The sequence below is a fragment of the Physella acuta genome, unplaced genomic scaffold, assembly GCF_028476545.2.
Source record: "Physella acuta isolate Inbredline_101_S28 unplaced genomic scaffold, ASM2847654v3 ptg000255l, whole genome shotgun sequence".
Lineage (NCBI taxonomy): Eukaryota > Metazoa > Mollusca > Gastropoda > Physidae > Physella > Physella acuta.
This window is the reverse complement of record NW_026731774.1, coordinates 566,586-589,719: the sequence shown is the minus strand read 5'-3', so window position 1 is coordinate 589,719 and position 23,134 is coordinate 566,586. Positions and strand designations below refer to the sequence as shown.

General features: G+C 32.8%; 2 protein-coding genes and 2 long non-coding RNA genes across 5 annotated transcripts; 1 reads left to right on the top strand and 3 right to left on the bottom strand.

Moving 5' to 3' along the window:
* Nucleotides 1-8,237: 8,237 nt before the first annotated feature.
* On the bottom strand, nucleotides 8,238-9,300 carry LOC131938707 (uncharacterized). Its single transcript, XM_059296837.1, has 3 exons — nucleotides 9,070-9,300; nucleotides 8,736-8,781; nucleotides 8,238-8,584 (listed from the first exon to the last, which is right to left on the bottom strand). The coding sequence occupies exons 1-3, from the start codon at nucleotides 9,298-9,300 to the stop codon at nucleotides 8,265-8,267; spliced, it is 597 nt and encodes a 198-aa protein (XP_059152820.1). The 3' UTR covers nucleotides 8,238-8,264.
* Nucleotides 9,301-9,781: 481 nt separating this feature from the next.
* LOC131938678 (uncharacterized) lies at nucleotides 9,782-11,804 on the top strand. Its single transcript, XR_009386336.1, has 2 exons — nucleotides 9,782-9,955; nucleotides 10,212-11,804. It is a non-coding gene; the product is annotated as an uncharacterized LOC131938678 (long non-coding RNA).
* Nucleotides 11,805-16,903: 5,099 nt separating this feature from the next.
* On the bottom strand, nucleotides 16,904-19,316 carry LOC131938680 (uncharacterized). Its single transcript, XR_009386337.1, has 4 exons — nucleotides 19,272-19,316; nucleotides 18,505-18,569; nucleotides 17,497-17,602; nucleotides 16,904-17,213 (listed from the first exon to the last, which is right to left on the bottom strand). It is a non-coding gene; the product is annotated as an uncharacterized LOC131938680 (long non-coding RNA).
* Nucleotides 19,317-20,478: 1,162 nt separating this feature from the next.
* LOC131938676 (uncharacterized) lies at nucleotides 20,479-22,688 on the bottom strand. 2 transcript variants are annotated; one of them, XM_059296804.1, is made up of 2 exons: nucleotides 22,624-22,688; nucleotides 20,479-21,647 (listed from the first exon to the last, which is right to left on the bottom strand). In XM_059296804.1, exon 2 carries the CDS (start codon nucleotides 21,421-21,423, stop codon nucleotides 20,584-20,586), a length of 840 nt encoding a protein of 279 aa, XP_059152787.1. In that variant the 5' UTR covers nucleotides 21,424-21,647; nucleotides 22,624-22,688; the 3' UTR covers nucleotides 20,479-20,583. The 2 variants fall into 2 exon arrangements, with proteins under 2 accessions (XP_059152787.1, XP_059152786.1); XM_059296803.1 differs by lacking the exon at nucleotides 22,624-22,688 and adding an exon at nucleotides 22,387-22,562.
* Between the last annotated feature and the right edge of the window lie 446 nt (nucleotides 22,689-23,134).

The following is a 23,134-nucleotide window of genomic DNA, read 5'->3' as shown; positions in this document are numbered from 1 at the left end:
CAAATCGAAAGTTTGAGGGGTGGGGTGCACATCGAAAGTTTGAGGGGGGTGGGTGCACATCGAAAATTGAAAGTTTGTCCCCTGGCGCCGGTAAGGGTCGCTACGCCTCTGGGTGGTGACACCATTAAGTGCCGCACCGGGTGACACCCGTCTTTGCTACGCCACTGATTTTACTATTGTTCGTGTGGTAAAATTTTTGTATTTTAACTCTCACGGTTACTAAATTTTAGTAGTCTCTTATTTTCATTAAACACGTGTGTCGACACTTTACATGATGTTGAGTGTAGGCCTATTTAATGATGTTGTTCACAATAAAATCAAGTACATTAGTAAGGTTCACCTTCCTAACCTGGCGGTCTTTGGGGCAAATGAAGTAGAGTTTACCTTTTTCTGTGATCTCATAAGAAGGAATAGCGGGGTCAGCACTATACCGAGGGGTCAGCACTATTTCAAGCTGCCTTATTTTTCCTAATGTGAGTTAGGTAACCATCAGAGCTGGGTGAATTCAGAGACGGTCTACTTGAACTCGATTTCGAACTCAAGACTTACTAGTTAGCAATCAAGAACGAGGGAGTGAAGGATTCGGTAGGCATATTATCAGATTGTATGATTGGTTAGACACAGACTACCACTTGCAGAATATTATTATTGTATGCTGAGTCCTGAGTATGGTCGACAATCTAATAACAAGATTAGCACTTATTTCTCTATTCAAAATGCCAAACTGTAGTTGAGGGTCTCGCTATTTTAGCGTTTTAATTATCTGTCCCATTAGCGATTTCACAACGTCGTTAATTTAAACACTCAACCCACATAATTAAAATAATGGCAACACGTATCAATCAACGCATAGCACCAAACACGTTTTAATCTAAGAAATGTTACTTCACATTTGTTAACCTTATTCCCTCACGAAGCAGGTCGTTAATTCTAAACTACCACATTACTTATATAAACTCTATTTGTTAATGACCCTTTATACTTTATGGTTATTTAATCTTTATTTTTTAACTAAACCATCCACCGTTCCAGGTTCTACCATATTAAAATAATAATATATTCATGTGTATATCAACTTTCCCATTGTCTTACTTGTGAATTAACTATAATTAAGTAAATATTGAATGATGTCAACAACGTAATGATTACATGACAAACAAGACGTTGACAGACAGTGCGCTTCCTGCAAACACACATTAAGTACTTCATTAAAAATACAATAAATCGAGTAAAAAAAAAAAAGAAATACACACGAAATGAAAGTAAAAGAAAAAAAATGTGTTCGTTATAAGGACACGTGAATCCATTTAAAAAGTGAATTAAATATCTAAATAAGTCACATTTTATGTCACAGTGCATTGTCATCGAGTCTTGAACTGCGTGAAAATATTTTGAAAAATCAGTCAGGTTAGAAGTGTTATTTTTTGAGAAGCCAGTAATACCATAAAATTTCTATTCCGGTCAATGGAAATCACTATAAATTACACAAAAGAGAATGAGATTTTATATTTTAATAACATTTCGTCGATTTAATGAAATCGGAAATAGTGTAAAGTACCACTTCCTGACATAGGAGGTAACTCTAAATATGGTATTAATCCAATTCTAAGATATAATACTGACATTTACAATTTTGCATACCTATCTAAAATCGGAATTTAAGTTTTCATGTTACCAAGCAAATTGAGTAATGCACCACTTTCGGTTATAAGAAATCGTGCAGAAGACTAAAAAAACAAACGTATCATACAATCTAATACCTATATTTGAAATTCAGTCTACCTAGCTTTAATATTACTCAAGTTATCAAGGAGTAGAGAACGTATCCCTTCTGGTTAAGGGAAATCGGTTAAAAGTTGATAGAGTTTTTACGCATTTGATATAATAGTAATATATGACATTTACTCATCATAAGTGAAGCGGTACTCAAGTTATCGTGTTTACATACACAGACACAGACAGACGCTATGGCAAAATAAATTGTTTCCGGCTCAGGCAGTTTATAACACGTCAGATTAATCTCGATTAAGATTTTTACACGATTACAATGTATTCTTTTTACAAGCTTTTATTTAACTCACTTCCTCTGTCGTCAGTCTGTCTGTCTGTCTAGGTCGAAACGCCCGTGTGAAATTGCAGGCACTTCTAACTGACAGATACAGCTCGTAGTTGGTACGTGGGTCAAGACATAAAGACAATGCATCGTGACATTCAATTTGACTTAATTAGTCGCCTAATTAATTTTTTATGAATTAATTAAAATTTGGACCGAATTAGTAGGCAGTTCTATCCACACGCGTCATCACGGCCGTCTTTGGCGTGAAGCTAGGCGGGGGGGGGGGGGGGGGGCTCTACGACAAAAGCGCGTCATCACGTTCAATAGGCGCGCAATGGTTTTTAGTCGGGTCAGCAGTCTAGTTCTTTACCACTAGACTACGCTATTCCATAATACTTTACTGAAACATTAGCTATAATCTGCAAAACTGTTTTTCAAATTGTGTATCATATATTTGTTGTTACACTATATTGTCTTAACATGCTTATAACTCGTTAATACTAAAAAGTATAAAATAATCTATATATATATATAAAGCAAAGTGGTCAGGTGCCCAATAGGGCACTTCCCGATAGAACACGAGGACCGGTGAAGGTTTGCCGAAAAGTCTAAGGGCAGGGGGTAAAAACTGACCTTGACTGACCGGCCCCTTATATGGGCTATATTACGAAAAAAAATTTCCTCCGACGACCCCCCTTGAAATTTTGTGAGGTGGTAGAAGAACGCCTAGGGGTGTCGCAAAAAACTCCGCATATCTGGGAAAACCTCGTAAAGGGGTAAAAAATGACAGTTGTATTTCCCTATATAATCTTTGTATTTTATGGGAAAAACAGAGGGTCATTTCAACGCAGACTTTAAGGTAATTAAAGTCAGTATATCTGGCTAATTTTTTGCATACTCTTAGGTAAATGGCTTGACCTTTAGTGAAAACTGTCGGTTTCACTCAAAGCCCTCGACGAGGGATAAAAGTTGACCGCCAGTGAAATTCTCTTTATATGAGCTATATTACGAAAAAAAAATTTCCTCCGACGACCCCCCTTGATATTTTGTGAGGTGGTAGAAGAACGCCTTGGGGTGTCAAAAAAACTCGGCATATCTGGGAAAACTTCGCAAAGGGGTCAAAACTGACCAGTTGTATTTCCGTATATAATCTTTGTATTTTATGGGAAAAATAGAGGGTCATTTCAACGCAGACTTTAGGGTGCTTAAACTCAGTATATCTGGCTAATTTTTTGGATACTCTTAGGACAATCGCTTGACCTTTAGGCAAAACTGTCGGTTTCACTCAAAGCCCCCGACGAGGGCTAAAAAGTGAACGCCAGTGAAATTCTCTTTATATGAGCTCTATTACGAAAAAAAATTTCCACCGACGATCCCCCTTAATATTTTGTGAGGTGGTAGGAGAACGCCTTGGGGTGTCACAAAAAACTCGGCATACCTGGGAAAACTTCGTAAAGGGGTCAAAACTGACCAGTTGTATTTCCCTAAATAATCTTTGTATTTTATGGGAAAAACAGAGGGTCATTTCAAGGCAGACTTTAAGGTACTTAAAGTCAGTATATCTGGCTAATTTTTTGCATACTCTTAGGTCAATGGCTTGACCTTTAGGCAAAGCTGTCGGTTTTACTCAAAGCCCTCGACGAGGGCTAAAAAGTGACCGCGAGTGAAATTCTCTTTATATGAGCTCTATTACGAAAAAAAATTTCCACCGACGACCCCCTTGATATTTTGTGAGGTGGCAGGAGAACGCCTTGGGGTGTCACAAAAAACTCGCCATGTCCGGGAAAAATCGGGAAACGGGTCAAAACTGACCAGTTGTATTTCCCTATATAATCTTTGTATTTTATGGGGAAAACAGAAAGTCATTTCAAAACGGATTTTAGGGCACTTACCCTGTTTACATCTGGCTAAGTTTTTGCGTGCTTATAGGTAAATGGCTTGGTCGTAGGGCAGACCTATCGGTTTTACTAAAAGCCCTCGACGAGGGCTAAAAAGTGACCGCCAGTGAAATTCTCTTTATATGAGCTCTATTACGGAAAAAAAATTCCTCCTACGACCTTCCTTGATCTTTTGTGAGGTGGTAGGAGAACACATTGGGGTGTCACAAAAAACTCGCCATGTCCGGGAAAAATCGGGAAATGGGTCAAAACTGACCAGTCGTATTTCCCTATATAATCTTTGTATTTTATGGGGAAAACAGTGTAATTTCTACACAAATTTTAGGGTAATAACTCTTTGTATAACTGGCTAATCTTTTGCATACACCTCTATAGATGACTGGGCCGTATGGAAAAATTTAATATTATATTTGATTAATAATTTTTATGAAAGCCCTTTCAGTTCAAATAACCTTGCGAGTAATAAGTTTGCAAATATTCCATCAATTTATGGGCACAATAAAAGTACCCAATTTGTATAAATTTAGGCCCTAAGCACTTAACATAACAGCCAATCACCTTTTAATTAATCATTCAATTTCTCAACTTTTTTGAAAACCTAAGCGAAGCTAGACAGTATGCCTAGTTATGTTCATATTTTAATTGTTCATTTAACAGAAGAACAGCAGGGTTTCCGAAATTAATGTTAAACACTCCTTTTAAAAACATAACTTTCAATAAACAATTTATATTGAGATGAAACTGAAAACATTTTCAATTCCCAAATTTTTTTTAATAATTTAAAGCACAACATCGAAAAGTACAATTATTGTGCCAGAAAATAAGATATGTTTATTGCCTAATGATGCTTAGATAAACAAAGGGTGTCACAGACATCAATTATGTACAACAGGACGCAAATACATAAAATGTTTCAAACAGAAAACATATCATTTATAATATTATCAAGAGTTTGGTAAATTTGCTTTCTTAGTTTCGAGGTCACAATAGAAAGTTTTTTTTCTCTGCTTTTAATGGTTCATTGATAACACTTAACTGCCTCTTCTACAACAATGTTACTTACCATGAATGACCGTGTTTACACTTCGATGTATCTGTATAAAACATATAGGCCTACATAATATATATGGTGCGCGGACCTTTGACCACAGGTGCTTTGACCATAGTGGGTGTGAAAATAGGTGTTTTCTCATCAGAGGGTCTTTGATCACAGGCGGTTTGTCAACGGGTGTTTGATCACAAGCGCTCTGTCCAGCTTTGATCACAGGTGTTTTGTCCATATAGGGTCTATGATCACAGGTGGTTTGTCTAATGCTGTACATATATGGCAAGGATTTATTTTAAAAGTTGCTAAATTATATTTTAAATTGCGACATGATTTAACAATATGTTAAATCATCATGTATAAATTCGTACACCGCCAAACACGTGACCCGTCCTGGCGTTCGCTGTGAAACCAAAATTCATGGCCACGATACAACAAAGTTCTTTTACCTTTTTTGACGTGCTATAGAGTGGTTTAGATGACTTGGTGTCGCGGGAGCAAGTTACCCAGCTGAGAAGCGATACAATAAGCTGCTCCGCTGTGGTCAAACCCCCTATGGTCAAACCCTTATGGTAAAAGTACCTGTGGTCAAAGCACCTAGGACCAATATATACCAATATATACCAATTTTATATTAAACAACAAAATGTATTATTTATTAAAATAAACCGGTAGTGATCTCCCCTAAACTTTCTCGAATATTCTTATGTAAAACAACAGGGGATGGTAACTGGGGATATAGTTATGATTTTTAATCCATTTTAAATACTGAAACTTTTAAAAATAGAATAGAATCTCAGTAAAAAACAATTGCGCACCAAGCGAACGCCTAATAAAGGTGTGTATAATAGTGCGCAATAGTATTAGTACTTAATACATTTACATTAGTTTTTTGAGAAATCGGAAGTAGCGTAAATTACTACTTCCGGTCAACGGAAATTACTCAAAATAAAACAGAAGGTAGAGAATTAGATCTTTTACTTACATGTGAAATTTCATTTATCTATCTGAAATAATACTCAAGTTATAGGCTTTTGAAAAATTCAAAGTAGAAAAAGTACCACTTCCGGTTGTCGGAAATCGCTCAAAAGTTGATACGGATCTACGATTTTGATATAATACTTATATATGAAATTTCATCAACCTAGCTGTAACGGTACTCAAGTTATCGTGTTTACACACGGACACACAGACACACACACACAGACACACACACACACAGACATACGGACAAGATTGCAAAATTATGTTTTTCCGTATCAGTGAGGTGTAAAATGTCGAGATTTGTAAAAATCTCGATTTTTTTTTGCACGATTACAATACTTTCTCTATGCTACGTATATACGAGAAAGTAAAAAAACAACACTTTTTTAATTTTTTGTAACTTTTTTAGTTTACATGCTATGTATATATATATATATATATATATATATATATATATATATATATATATATATATATATATAAACGTTTATACATTCCAGAAAAAAATCTCTGTTGTTACTAAATATTAGTAAAGGTATCCAATAGATAATAAATTGCCCCTTCGCTTTTCTTTTTAGTTATTTAAAGAGTAGTGTGTTATTAATATATTTAACACAAATCATTTGTTATTAAAACGTTTTCTTTATGATTGTTTTGTTGGCGTGCTTTTTGGTAACATTATTCTTGAATCAACTTTACAAGTCTATCCTCTCACTATGAAGTTTAACCCAAATAACTAATTTATCGTTCTTAAAAACGTTTTTATTCTTTTTAAATTTTAAACAAATTAGGAATCATCATTAGTAAATGCACTTTTCTTCAACTAAAATGTTGCTTGTGCTGAAAATATTTTCTTATTTATTCAACGTAATTGCGGGTTGTTGTGTAGTATTTGTTTTGAGGTTTTTTTTAAACTTTATCTTACACAGAGTATAGAGAAATTATTGTAATCGTGCACAAAAATCAGTAGAAATTTTGACAGTTTTTATAGTTTTACAACTCAGAGTATAGAGGACTTATTTTAATCGGGCAAAAATTATCAATCCAGATTTATCAAATTTTTGGCATATTATGCGTAATAGCGTCTTAAACTTTGGGCTTTGCAATTCTGTTCGTATGTCTGTGTGTGTGTGTGTATATATGTGTCTGTAAACACGATACATTGTTTATAACTATTATATTAAATGTGCAGATCTGTCTCAACTTTTCATCGATTTCCGATAACCGAAAGTGTAATTTTCAAAATCCTATAACTTAAACACTATTTCAAATAGATACATGAAATTTCAAATGTATGTGAAGTATTTACTTTTCTACCTTCTGTGAAATTTTGAGTAATTTCCGTTGACCGGAACTAGTAATTTTTGCTATTTCCGATTTCTCAAAAAAACGCATGTGAATTTATAAAGTGCTAAGAATATTCCGCACTATTATGCACATTTTATATGGCGTTCACTTGGTGTAAAATTCTTTTTTCTACGAGATTTTATTCTATTTTAAAAAGTTTAAGTATTTAAAATGGATTAAAATCATGTCTATAACCTGAGTTCCAATCTCCTGTTGTTGCATATAAGAAAATTCGAGAAAGTTTAGGGGAGATCACTCCCAGTTTATTTAAATATTAGAAAATGAAAAAAAAAAGAAATTTTAAGCTGTAGCATTATTAGTTTTCAATTTGAACTGGCGCCCAATGAGGCGGATGAAGTAAAAATACTTTTTAAGCCTGCTCCACCAAATGTTATTCTTCAAGACCTCACTTATCTACACATTAAATATCCGAACCTTGTGATACATTTAGGTTAGCTTGTGCCCTTCCTGGGACATAGACTGCTAACACATAATGCATTGGGTCGGCTTTTATTGTTATTGTAAGTAAAAATGCTTATCAGATAGGCGAAAAACAACTATAAATAATGTACAGCTGGTGACAGAACCTACTCTGAGTAAAATAAAGTAAGAATTTCAAAATATGGCCACATAGCATAATAGACCATTGGATGATTGAAAATCAGAAATCCATGCACAAACGTTTCGGCAATTAGTTGAGAAAGGCCAGATGTTGCCAATGCTTCAAACCTAAGCAGCTTGGTATCAGACGTTTTGCCGACGCTGCCGAAAGGAAACCAGAATTGGTAATCACATACGCGGCTCCACTCCTGTTTGATTTTGGAGTTTGCTCTCCCAATCTGACGACCCTCTGATGGTGCAAACTCAAGACTTTCAATCAGCAAAAAGTAAAAAATTTATGTAATACTAAATACGCCGACGAACAATTAGTACCTTACTTAGCACATGTTCCAGCTTTAAGTTTGTTTGCAACATGCGGGTACACCTTTTCTAAAGATTTTATAAACTCAGGAAAAGCTCTCTGTGGTCCACTATCATGTAAGATGTCTAACAAAACACGAGTACGTTCTTTACTGGATGTTTGTTGCGAAATTTTCATTTGACCTTCCCTGCCTATAATATATTTGGCAAACAAATGATCTGTCAAAAAATCTGCATCGATTTCATCAAGTAAATATTCAGTTTCTCGACGGAGAAGTTGGGAATGATTACTTTGCAAATTTCCATGAATAGGTCTTGTTTGTTCAGCATGTTCTGCAATGATAATAATATGCACAGTGTACATAATATAATGCTAGATTATATATATATATATATATATATATATATATATATATATATATATATATATATATATATATATATATATAAATTACATAGAAGTGTTATAATACATAAATATTACCATGAAGGTTTTGTTCATACGCTGATGTATCTATGTCACTATTTACCTAAAAACAAAACAATGAATTTAAAATATTATAAATTATATGCATTTAAACCTTATACCGTAGCAAATGGAAAAACTAGTACAAAAATAGAATAGAAACGTGTTAAAAGAATGGAGATGTGGTGGAATTTTAGAATTATTTTTTTTGGGGAATTGTATGTTTTAATGTTAGATGTAAATGTTATACATTATGTAATAAGTCTAGCGATGGCTGTTTTCTTTGCGAATGGCTGTGACAGGTTATTCGACTATCCAATGATACAAACAATAATAAGAAAAAACAACTCACATCGCATGATGCTTCATTTGTAACATTCCCTCTGTAGTGTTTCTCTTTCTGAGCTATATCGTTCTCTCTCCTATTTACCTGCACGCTTCGATTATTCGAAGTGTTGCCTGTTTGTGTTATTGTAATTCCATCACGGCTCGTTATATTGCCGGTCAGATTTAGTGTGTTTCCTTTTTGAACTATTACAAATCTGTCATCTTCGAGATCTTCCGACAATTCTTTGGATGCCATAACTGGAACAACGCGACTCAGCTTTTAACACTTTATATACAAGCTGTATATATATATATATATATATATATATATATATATATATATATATATATATATATATGTGCTTTCATTTATGTATTTATACATATATAGAGAAAACAGCAGGCCTATAGAAAACCGGAGCTATAGGCCTACAAAGTTTAATATAACCAATTCAAACTATTTTTCAAACACTTTCATGTTGTCTTAGATTACTCACAGATTCCTGTTGGCTAAAAATAGTTCAGACCGTACACCAAAGGTCTACTGTGCTGTTGTATTCGTGTAGAAGTGACTGTTGAATAAATGTATCAATTCACAGAACTACATTTCACCTGTTGGTGTCTACCCGTCGGACCAGTTTTGAACGTCCCTCGGCTAGATTTAGCCTGAACTATTGATTAAATTACACACTACAAAACCAGTCATGCATAAATTTCTCACCCGACTGTATCAGCTGACTTGTTTGTGTGTGATTGTGTTTTTTCTAAATCAGCCAGTATTTTTATGTTGATAAACGTTTCTATTGTTTAGCTAGTTTATCAACAATTAAATGAAGCACATTTTCAAACCTTTCTCGTTTACATGAAGCATGTCTAAATATAGGATTGGTAAGAATTATGAGTGACAAGTGGTAAGTCAAATAATACCACTGCAATCGCTGCCTGTGTATGCACAGTTTGGTAATCCTATAAATATATATATTCTTTCCTCTGCGTTCTTTTAATAAAGATGTTTGTGTCAGCATACTATGCGACATCTGGCTCGTTGACTCCAATTTAAGTCAGATTATATTTCTGAAAATGCTACTGTTGCATTCGTCCATCTGAGAAGAAACTACATTTTAGCAGTTTTTTTTTTTATATTTTTATTTTGTATTTTTTTCCTAGATGGGTTGCTGTCTACAAATGTTGAACATCATCTACAGGGGGTTCGATATTGAGATTTTTTCGTTTAGCCTGGATTCCAGTGCCAGTAATTGGGACGCTTGCACTTGCTGGCGTTGTACTGGACAACGACGTCTACACTTGGACGGCTGTGTTTATCGGCATTAGTATTCTCAGGCCCTACCATACCGACCCCCTCAACAGCTCTAAACGAGAAACCTATTTAGAATACATATTTAAAAATTGTTTTTATAGTTAGCTACGTTAGAAAGCGTCATATGGAGGAACTGCTGTATAAAACGTTTGGCTGACGCCATTGAAGCAAGGAGAAATCACGTCGACAATTTTCATAATTTAATAAGATTTTAGTCAGGATTTTATAAAAAGTATACAATTTAATTGAGCTGTCCATGATCGAAACAGTGTTTGTAAATGTTTTTTTTTCCAATGTCGTTTACAGCTTTAGAAAATATGAGTAGAAATATTTCCCTGTTGATGTTAGTTGTTTAATGTTATGTTTCTTTCGCCCTCAGTAGCGAAGAGAGGGTAGGGGAAACTTGTCCCCGGGCGCCGACCTTAGGAGGCGCCAAAATGGGTTGGGAAAAATAAATTGAAAGGTCGAGGGGGGTGCAAATCGAAAGTTTGAGGGGGGTTGCAAATCGAAATCTTGAGGGGGTGTGCAAATCGAAAAGTTTGTCCCCGGGCGCCGGGAAGGGTTCCTACGCCTCGGTTCGCCCTCGTTGATTTTTGTTATGACCATGACCAATTTCTCATTTATTCATTATCAAGCAACTTATTTTTCAGTTCATTGATTACTTGCTGCCTAAACTGTGTTAAATATCTGACAGGGAATGTTGTTTACTGGATTATCTTTACCATTATCCAAATCGCAAAATATAAATTAAATGACTTTTTAACTACTGTTATGAACAAGTATGAGGCTTGCTTGCTAGAACGTCCAAGAGTCTATACAGCTCTGGTGGGTACCTAGATTTATTGCGTCTAGACTTTGTAGAACAGAGTAATTAATTTTAAAACATGTTATGTGCTTGTATTTCTTTTTTTTTAATTTTTTCAAAGTATTCAGCTATAGTTGCTGTGTTTACAATTAGTGTATTTTTGGTTTGGAATCGGAGTTGCAGCGGTAATTTTAAGATTAATATTGCTTCTTCCTTCCTTTACTAATATTTATCGTCTAAAAGAAATATAACTTCTATTTTCTTTACTTCCTTTTGTAAAAACACTGACTGTTACATTATTTTCGCTTAATAAATCGTGATTTTAAAGTTTACACTGTTAACTCAGTTGACGCTTTTTTCAAAAATTACCCTACGTTACAGCTCAAACCCATCAAATTTTTTTTATTATAATTTTTTTTTCAATTTTTATAAAATTTTAATAAATGATCATTAGTTTTTTTAAATATCATCAAATTATATGTCATATTTAAAAAAAAACTGTAGGATTTTGTTTTAAGCATTACATCAGGTGTAAAATCATCTTTTTGTATTTTACTGTCAATATGCGATATGTCTGTGATGTAACATTTAATTTGTTTAAATGAAATTTGAAATGCTATTAAACAGTTGATGTGTCTCATGATTTCATGTGTACATTCTTGTCTTGCTGATTTATAAGTTGAAACTTCAGCAAAATAAATCTCATAATCAGTTCTTTGTTTTGGCCTATGGTTTTTTTTTATGTGCTTTCTGGCATGATACAAATGTATACCTACACATTTTTATATATTCGTTTATTAAGCTGAAACAGGCGATTCTGCCCTGGGCTAGACTGTGAGCACTTTGTGTTTATGTTCGCGTTAGTGTTTTCTTTGTGTTTAGGTTGGGTTTGCGTTGGTGGTTGCGTTTTGATTTGGTTCGTTTTTGTTCTTTCTTTTTTCGTTTGTGTTTTTTTCTTTGGATTTGTGTTTGTATTTGTGTTTGTGGTTGGTTTTACGGTTGGATTTGGTTTGTTTTCGTTTGCTTTTTCGTTTGTGTTTTTTTTCTTTGGGTTTGTGTTTGTGGTTGGTTTTGCGTTTGGATTTGGTTTGTTTTCGTTTGCTTTTTCGTTTGTTGTTTCCTTTGTGTTCGTATTGGTGTTTGTAGTTGTGGTTGGGTTTGTTGTTCGGTTTTTGTTTTCGTTTGCTTTTTTTTTGTTTTTTCTTCGTGTTTGTATAGGTGTTTGTGATTGTGGTTGGGTTTGTTGTTAGGTTTTTGTTTTCGTTTGTATTTGTAATTGTGTTAGCGTTATGTTTGCGTTTTGTTGTTTTGGTTGGTTGTGGTTTGGGTGGGCAATGCCGGGTTTATGATGATTACTAAACACACAGGTAATGGTCTTTGACAGAAAGGTTTTTCACAGAAGCCAGAGCAGGGCCTGGCCGAGACGGCTAGTATCTAATAAAACATAACTTTTTCTTCGTATTCTAAAAAGGTAATCTAGCCCGGTGTTTGTAAAAATAGTTCCCAAAATAAACTTTGGAACATATTTTTTTTTTTACTTTTAAATATAGGTGGCAAACAGAGCTTTGATTAAAGTATTTTACTTTTTATGTTGGTGTAGTTTGGTTGAATGTAAGCAACTTCAATAAATCACTTACAGTAAATATATCTAAAATTCGATGACACAGAATGCGATAAATTCAATATATGTCACAAATTCGAAACAATTTCATAAAGACGAAAACCAAATGATCACAGCACTTTGTCCAACACATTCACTTAAAAAATAAAAGATCTTGAGCCTCATTTATACAGTGCAAATAATATTTGATATACAGCTCACATTGTCTTCACACGAGGTGCATTCAAATTAATAACAAATCTAAACGTTATTCTCCGTTACACATTTATTTATTTAGACAATATACGTTTAGGATAAAGTGCTGAAACGTATGAAATACACAGTACATTGTTGAAAAAATGCACATCCAAAGAAAAAAATTCCTAATGTAACAGTAGGGGTATTGAACAACTAAATATGTTTTCTTTTTAAAATGTGTATTTTTGTATGCATTTACCTCAGAAAAGTTTTTTGACACGATAAATGCATTGCTATTGTGTAAACATTTGATGTCGGGTAGGGTACCATGTTTCACATCGCGATGAAAGGATAATTGTTGCCATTAGAAGTTTAAAAGTTTTCGAATAGATGGCGAAATTGTGTTATTCTCGATTTACGATATTTAAGAACATTTGAGACTTTAAAAGTTGAATTTTATCAAAGACTTTCATATCTTCTATCCTGAATTAAATGATGTGTACTGTCACATTAAAATGCGTAAATGTGTTTATTTATCACATTTATTTGTTGCATAACTAATCTGTTTATTTTATTATTATTTTTTTTAATATGTATGCAAAGATATTCAATAATATGTATGTAATAAAAATGGTAACATTACACTAAAAAGAAGGCACGCAGATGGAATTGTATCTCGTGAGCATCTTCACAAAAGAAAAAACAATATTAATAAGATGTATTCTCTACACACTAATGAAGCGAAATGTTGATACTCAAAAAGATTAAAATGACACATTATCTAACACATTCAGAGTTTTATTCACACGAAGAGAACTGTGCAGTTAGATTATTAACAATGTACATTGCATAAGGGTTGGTTTAAGAGTATGCTTATGTTTATGTTTTCGTGTTTGCGTTTAAGTTGTTAGGTGTTAGTAAAGCTAATGTTTATTTTTGTGTTTATATTTGAGTTTGTGTTTCTTTTTTGTTTATGTGGTTGTTATTTTAGATGAATAAGTGCGGAGAGGGGGTGATTTTATGCTTATCTTTGTGGTTGAGGTTAGTGTTTTTATACGCTTTTCCTTGTGTTCATGTCGTTGTTGATGTTGATGTTCATTGTTTGTGTTCATGTTAGTGTGCGTGTTCGTGTTTGTGTTTGTGTTCATGGATGAGGTTTTGGTGAGGGTTAGGGTTTATGTTTAATTTCATGTTTATGTTTGCGTTAATGTGGGTGTTTTTAGACGTAGAAGTGTGAGGAGGGGAGTAGCTTTCTGTCTATGTTCATTTATGTTTAGGTTTGTGGTAGGTCATCGCTAGGGTTAGGTAAATGGTTATATACATATTTTTTTTCTATATTTAAGGTTTATGTTTAAGTTTATTTTTGTTTGTGTTTATTTTAGGTGAAGGTTACTTTATGTGTATGTTTATGTTTTTGTATGTGTTTATTTCATTGTTTGAGCTTGTATTTATTAAGTTTTGATACTTATGTTTTTATTTGTGTTTAACGTTGAAGTGAGGGTTACATTACTTTTATGCTTAATTTTTTGTTGTATGTTTTTTTTGGTATGTTTATGCTTATGTTTAAATTTAAGTTAGTGTATGTGTTTGTATTAATGTTTAAGTTTAAAGTTGAGGTTTTTTGAGAATTTCTGGTTAGGGTTATGTTTATATTTGCATTGGTATTTATGCTCTTGTTTATGTGGTTGTTTTTAAGCATTGAAGTGCAGGGAGTGAAGAGGGTTTAGGTTTAATCTTTTGGTTGCGGTTATGGTGAGTGTTGGTCTATGTTAATGTACTTGTTTATTTTTGTTGTTCTTTGTTTTGAGAGTTAGTTACAAAGTTAACTATATCTATATATTTACTTTCTTGAACGTTGATTTTTGCATATAGACATGTAATTGGAAACTTAATAAATTCCCAAAATCCTGGTAGCGCCAGCTATTTGACGCTTAATAAACACACAAGTCACGGTCCTTTACAAAGTCTGTTCACAAAAGTCAGTGCAGAGCCTGGCCGGGACTGTATATATACAAACTGGTTTGAACATTAAAATGTTCGAACATTACAATTTTAGACATTGAATATAGAGGACTTTAAACAAACGAATATCGATTAAATAATAAGTGTAAGTTTTGTTAATATTCTTTCATACGGACCAAAAAAGCAAAAAGAAAGTCTTTATCAGGATTCAAGGTTAATTTTTCACGGATATAACAATAATTCAAGTTTTTTTAATGCATGCTTAAAAATGTTATACAACCTCATTTTAGGCAAATTGATTGGTTTTCTGTTGTTATCATTTTCAAATTACTTCTTCCAGTTTATGTGTATAAACATGTTTAAAAAATATAATCACTTTCACAATGTATTATGTGTTTTGTTTTAATAATGTTTCAACAAAATGTTTACATTTCCATATTGGTAATAAATCAAATATGACAAGTTGTATGTATTGTGAGACATACGTTTTTAAAAGCTAGTAGGCTGCAAACAGATTCATATTATTCTGTACCTGATAATGTATTCAGGATAGCACAAGTTTTTGTCAAAAATAGCAAAGTCTCGAAAACTTGAAGCATCTTCGATCATTACTGAGCGACATATACCATTTCCAGAACCGGAACTCATGTCTTGTAGTTCTAAAGAAAACGTAATTACTTTTTAACGGTCACAACGTATTTCAATTTTTATACATTACCAAACTATTTGATGTTAGAAAACAAACAAACAATTAAAAAAATCATCATTCTGTACCTGTTTCCCGGTCTTCCGTTTGTAAAACAAATACGTCTCCAAGGATCACCCTAGACAGAAACAAGTAGTTTCTGCCATCTTCTGACGCTGAAATAGGAATATTTTACCTAACAGATTACCACATTTATTATATAATGATAAATCTCCCTGTATATATATATATATATATATATATATATATATATATATATATATATATATATATGTATATGTATATTATATATATTATATATATATATATATATATATATATATATATATATATATATATATATATATATATATATATATATACATATATATATATATATATATATATTTATAATATATATATACATAATAATATACATATATATATATATATATATACTATACCTATATATATATATATATATATATATATATATACTATACCTGTGCGCTGAGATGCTTTCATTGGAGATTCAGAGCACAAAAAGGCTCCTCCAACCATGTTGTCAGGGCCGTTAAAACTACTTTCATTCAGTCCATTCTGAGCTATTGTAGCAACATCAGTTGAATGTGCACCAAAAAAAAAGATAGAACTCGTTGATATCGCTGAAAATTTCTTTTGTCATAAAGCTCTTATCAGTCAGGATTTCAAAGAGCTGAAAATTGTTACATACGGGCATGCATGGTCGACTTAGCTTTTGTAACTGTTTCTTTCTTTGAAGGTCGTACGACATAAAAAGTGGAATGTTTTCGATTCGTTGCACCTCTACTGAGTCAGGGTCAAGCAAAAAGTCCAATCTTGTGGAAATTATTTCACTGATTGCAGTAGCTGTTTCCATATTAACGTCGACGTAAGTTACACCTTGTTGTAAAAGCAATGAATTACTTCTATGGGAAGCATCTATATAACAAGACCAATATGTAGGAATGCAATCTTCAACATTATGGTTTATTTGGTTGGCTCTCTCATCAGGTTGGCCAGGAATAACCTTTTTAATTGTATCTTTAACCATACCTTCTACTGCAGCATACAGTTTGCTAAACATGCCTGGGTCATTGATGTTAGGACCATTCCCATGCTGATTACAACCAGAGCCAATTCGAATAGAATTATTTCCCTCCTGATTAATCGTGTTTCTCTCTTGATGTATGCTGTTTCCATGCTCATTCGTTGTATTACCAATATTGATTGAACTGTTTCCAGACTGATTTATATTGTTTCCTATCTGATTTGTTCTATTGTTTGTCTGATTTACTGTGTTTCCTACATTGTATTCAACATTTCCTTCCTGATTTACATTGTTATCCCTTTGCCAAATTCTGTTTCCTATTCTAGTTATAACGTTTCTATCGTTCGTAATTTGGTTAGCACACTCTTTTCTGCGTTGATATTTTATTTTGAGATAGATCGCAAAGCAAATGATTGCGATGAAACAAAGACCTTCTACAATCATCTTCAGTAATCTTTTCCAATTTATAATGTAATGACTAAGACTAATCTATCCAATGTTTGCTGGTTTACAAGGGTGTTAAAACTGTAAACTGAATAATAGTCTCGAATAAATATTTTTCAAACACTTCATATCACAAATAAATACTTATCGGATTTAATTCAATTATTTAAAATTATATACAGAGCTGAATATACTTTGCATTTAATATCAAATTAGAATAAAGTAACTATTATGGTGTTTAATTAGCAAAAAAAAAGCAATTTAACAATTTTGAAAAGACGCATATGTATTAAGATTCTAAAAACATATATTTTTTAAGCACATAGGCTAGTCATAAGAAAGTCATTGTGCTTGCTTAAGGTACTACTTACAAAGATTGCTGCGAACAATTAATATTATTCAAACACTGGGAACATAAAGCTGGAACACACGTCTAACTGCGCGATTCACGAATACACTCAATTCTCTAAGCAGAGCCTGTTAGAGGTTTACAACTGTCGTCATAACAACATATAAACTATTTATGAACGCTGATCTGTTGTTTCTAAAGTAAATCGTAAATGCGTGACTTATTAGCAATATTTTTCTCAAACCTAGGCCAATGAAAAGATATTGTGGTCACCACTATATTAGCTCTGTTGAATCAAGTAGTATCTTTGACCTCCTATGTCAGGTGCTAAGATAGCCGACGGTGCACACAGGGTGCCAACCGCACATTATGACCCGTTCGCCGCCGCTTCTAATTTCAATTTCAATTTTTTTTTTGAGTTACATATAGTTAAAGCTTATACAGATTTGTAAACTACAGTAGGACCCGAATTTTTGTAAATTATACAACGCTTCTAAAACATATTGAAATAACAAGAACATAGTGTTTTGAAAGCGAGGTTATGATAGGTATATATACAACTATTTATCATTGTTTCAAAGTGATTTTCTTTATCGCACATGCCGATTAAGCAGCCAGTGAATCGATGGGTTTGCGTTGTTGGAGGTTATGCCCTTTCTGTGTTTGTTTATTTATTTTTTGTCAAAGCGCATGCCAGCTTTTCAGCATACTTATTGAAATATTTAACAGCAATGATAGAAGGTGATAAAGATTTATAAAATGTTAATGATATTTAGTTATATAATTAGACATACGTATATACTTTGACACGTTACTTATTTTATTATAGCTAACAATTCTAAATATTCAAAACAAATCTTATATTTTTAACATATATAAGAGCATAAACAACGTACTAAAAATCCTAATTAAAATTCAAAGAGAATTTTTTTTAAAATAACAATTTTAGTATTACCATTATTTTGTAAACTAATAAAAACTTTTCATAAAATGTTTTAGGTTTTTTAGTGCAATATATTTTTATACTTACACTATGGAGAAATCATCGGCAAATGCAATGTTTCATTCAGCAAAGCAATGTGTCTAGTAGATTTCCTTTTGAAAGTACCATTTTAATTATTCACCAGTTAGCTCTCATACAATTGATTTTCTTTTAAAAATAGAATATCCTAGCAAACGAGCGAAACAAGTTCTGAAACATTCATAACATAACACAACAATGGTAACAATGTGCACGGGCTATATGATCGATACATTTAGAATAGCTATGAGAGCGGCCTTGAGTTTGTATCGCTATAACTAGATATATTCAGGTAACAAAATAAAGCAGCATTTTAAATGGATGTAGATTTACAAAGAAAATGTCTCTTTTTTATATATGGTGGTGTGCGAACGTAAGACCCTATTTATGTAAAGGTCTTATAAACAAAAAGTGACTCCTGAAATGGAACAAATGAAGGTGTTCTCTAGTTCTACTATACCATCTCTAATGTGTTCACAATATGTTTAATGTAATCCAATGTTAAATACATTGTCTGCTATCTATTGTGATTTTCAAACCAGCGCTTAAAACGTATTAAATAGATTTAATACTATCAGAACGTGAGTTCGTTAAGATCACCTTGAGTACAATTATACAGTCTAGTATTGCGCTGATAAACATAGGCATGTTCGCTGATGTCTGTCCGTGGAACACACTTTACCAATATTTAATATCAAGTAAAATTTCGTACAGTTCTAAAAAACAAAAATGAAACGGAAAAATGCGCAACTAATAACAGAGCACAAAATACTTACTGTAACGGTGAAATGTTAGTGGAATGTATGTTGGGAGTGTGTGTGTTGAAAGGCGATATTGGATCAGGGAGACAGGGTGACTGTGCGCATGCGCGAGAGGAAGGAACGAGGAGAGAAGGCGAGTAAGAAGATGGCGTAGTCTGATAATGAACACGATGCCTGTATGAACCAAAATAAAGTATGAAAAACAATAGGAACAAGGCTTGACTTGTGGTTTTTGTGTGTGTATTATATAAGGTAGGGAAAAGGCCTGTGACACTTACGCTACGAAAAAATTGCTCTGATATAAATTTACAAAGAGCCCAGAAAAAATACCAAGACAGAATGTAAGCAAACAGAAAAATGTGCAAAGAGAAATTTCAGAACACATGAAAACTTAAGTACACAGAAAGTCTCACGCATATATATATATATATATATATATATATATATATATATATATATATATATATAAGAGGATTCTCGCAATGTGTGTGTGTTTGTGTTTGAGATAGGGAGGCGGCATTCATTAATTTACAAAAATATCGGTATGAAATTTACTTATTATGAATACACACATACACACACAACTCAACTCAAAGGCATACATATCATTTTTATTAGACGATACTTCCGGCCGTCTACATGTTTCTTAACAAAAATTAACTTTTATCCATGCAAATAAATACATTTTTTAAACAAAAGATTAGTTTGGGCTACATCATTGACAAACTTGTGTCATGTAAAACGACCTCTAACAAAAAAGAATGTATGCTTTCGATTTTTATTGAAGATTTTAATTTTCAGTTTAACGTGATTGATATTTCATTATTTTTGTCCCTAACTTTAAGTAGCATGATATTAAAAAAAAAACAAGTTAAAATTTACAAATATTGAACAAACATTTACGATTAACACAATGAACAAATCTGTATAAATCATAAACGTGCTTGAGGTCAATACTTTCTATCGATAGGCCAGGTAGCGTATAATCGATATTTTCAGATACTAATCAATAAAAAGCAATCACTGCTCCAAAAAGACAGTAATACTTGCTGTTATTTATTAGTTGTATTTACGTATTGGTAATGTAAAAAGAAAGAAGAAAGCAAGAAAAAATAATATAAAGTATTTATTGAAGATAGTGTCATGATTTCTAAAAAAAAATTGTGTCAATTCTAAAACAAACGTATAAACCAAAATAAAACAATAATTGTGTAATAGACGAAGCACTAAGCATAAGGACAAAGTAATCCCGTAAAATTTTCAATATCTTCTGCTCATTTGGATATGTTGATTCCATGGAACCTTTCTTATCCGAATTACTTGGTCTTTAGTCGTCTTCAGTTTGGCCTTCTTCGCGTTTGTCTACATCACTTTTGTCTTCATCACTTTCCTCGTGTATCGCTTTCTCAGACAGAGCAATTGATTCTTCTAGTTCTTGCATCAGTAAATCAAAATCGTTTTTCTCTTCGTCATTGCAACTTTCCTCATCATTCGCCTTTAGCGCCAACTCAATTGCATGTTCGACTGTTTCTTGTATACAGTCAACATTACTTTTATCCGTACGGCTTTCTCTGTGTTTGTCTTTATTTGTTGTTGCCCCACTAGAGTTGCTTATTTGAATAACTGTGTTTTCACTCTCATTAAATGTGTTGTTACAGCTAGTGATTGTGTTTCCTGACTCGGTGATTTTGTTTCCTATCTGAATGACAGTGTTTCCTACTTGGTTTGTTTCGTTCCCTGTCTCCGTAGTCACGTTTCCTTCTTGTTTTATTGTATTTCGTGATTGAAACACAAAGTTATCACATTGCTTTGACCGATTTCCTGTTCTTGTCTCCACATTCCTTATTCGCGTTACACTGTTTTGTTTTTGAGTGATAATATTTCCATATTTTATCTTACTATTTGGTTGGTGAGACTTAGCGTTTGATCTATATAAGTCGAGTGATGTTTCACTGGGAACTTTTTGCGTGTGTGTGATCTTGGTAGTCGTGTCATCGATATGTGTTTGCGTGGCGACGTTTATTGTTAGAATGTCAAAGTTTGGAGTGTCGGTTCCCCTGTTGATGGTTGTTGTGCCACAGAGATACGTTTGAGACGCAACGCTAATTGTAAGAATTCCTGTGTCAGTTTGTTTGTTTCGTAGTACGGGTTCTCTTTGTGTATCCATTTTGAAAATACAGAAAAATGTGTAGGATAATTAATCCAACTGTCTTTGTCTTTTTTTAAAAATTGTACTTAATCTCGTAGTTTTTTTAAACACATAATTAAAAATATTTTTCATGGTTATATAAAGTCCATGTCTAATGAATTTATTTTGGTTTAAGTTTTCGATCTTCCAGCTCCCGAATGAAGCGGCATAGGTGTTTTATTTTGTTCTGGACTATCTTTAATCTAAAAGTAAAACAAAGGCATTTCCATTAATTTATATTTTAGCTTGCATATTTTACAACATACTATCAATTTCGTGGGACGACAGTCGAGTGCTAAAATGGCAACCCGAAAATTTCGAGTTAGAATCCATCAATAGAACGCCCTATACATTGTTTCGGATTTCCATAGGCATGTGCGTTGATGTCTGTTCGTTGAACACACTTTACCAATATTTAATATCAAGTAAAGTTTCGCACAGTTCTAAAAAATAAAAGCGAAACGAAAAAATGCACTAAGCATAGTGCTGACAGGAACATCCATTCATATGCAGAGGTCAAGAAACATATGACCTCTACTTCATCTGCCGAGTGGATCGTTAAGTCTAAGATGAATAATTACTTGTTTTTTTTTTAAACAATTTAGCAAACAATATTTATTAGATAAATGGTTGGCATATGATTTTCAAATGATCAATATTCATCATCATTACATTTAATGAAATACCTATGCCATTATCATAGTTTCTTAATGTAATTTTTCGTCCCTATTGTCTGTGAATATTAATGTCTCTCATCTTTTGTCCCATCGGACCTCATAATATTTACATTTTGTCATTCGTTGCTTACTATTACATACATACCCCGGAACTTAAAATTCAACTAAAATTATTTTGAACTTCATTTTATAGGAAAAAGAATTAAAATGAAACCAATGTACATACATAATGAAATAATCATTAAACAAAATTATTTTTACTTACATACAATTATACTGACTGTAGTAAATTCGCTACTTTAACTGGGAAATATTTTGTTTTGCTTTTTGTCGAAATAATTCTTATTTGTGAGTGTATAGTTTCTACATTTAGATTGCCAATCGATTAATGTGTGTAACATTTCCGTTAGAAATATCAGTCTAAAAGGCTTTAGGTAAATCTATTTTTTTAAAAAGCAAGTAGGCCTATATTAAAGTCTCCAAATAAATTGAAACCTTTTACCTGTCAGGCTAGTGTATCCACATACGCCGATCAGGTGCAATAAAGACGTAAGTGTAAACTAAGCCGTATCGATTTTGTTTCAACCGATTGAATAACTTGAATGTTAAGTATGATCCTAACTATACATTAAAAGCGCGCTGTACTATTTAAGCGAAATCGATTTAATATTTTACACAAGTTTGTTTAGCAATTTATGGCAGCAATACCTGTTATGACTTTAATGATTATTAGATAAATTGCAATAAAGTGATTTGTTCTTTCTTGCACAATAAAAATAACACTTGTTGCATATGCTTAGTTCAGATTTCGTCTAGATTTCTGAAGAAACTGATTATTTACAGCGCCTGGGAGTATTTAAACTTACAATCCACATTCTTTACCTCACTTATTTACAAACAACGGTCATTGAAATAAGCATGACGTATAAGAATATTTGTGAGAGTACTTGATTTTTTTTTTACAATAATATACCATGTTAAAAACGAATAAATGTATACCACCTATAACTGGT

Excerpts from the sequence above, each read along its gene's own strand:
- LOC131938707 (XM_059296837.1), bottom strand. The coding sequence starts at position 9,300 with ATGGCATCCAAAGAATTGTCGGAAGATCTCGAAGATGACAGATTTGTA. Across the intron at positions 8,782-9,069 it reads CAAATGAAGCATCATGCGAT|GTAAATAGTGACATAGATAC; the intron begins GTGAGTTGTTTT and ends TTTTGTTTTTAG. Across the intron at positions 8,585-8,735 it reads GTATGAACAAAACCTTCATG|AACATGCTGAACAAACAAGA; the intron begins GTAATATTTATG and ends TTATCATTGCAG.
- LOC131938676 (XM_059296804.1), bottom strand. The coding sequence starts at position 21,423 with ATGGATACACAAAGAGAACCCGTACTACGAAACAAACAAACTGACACA.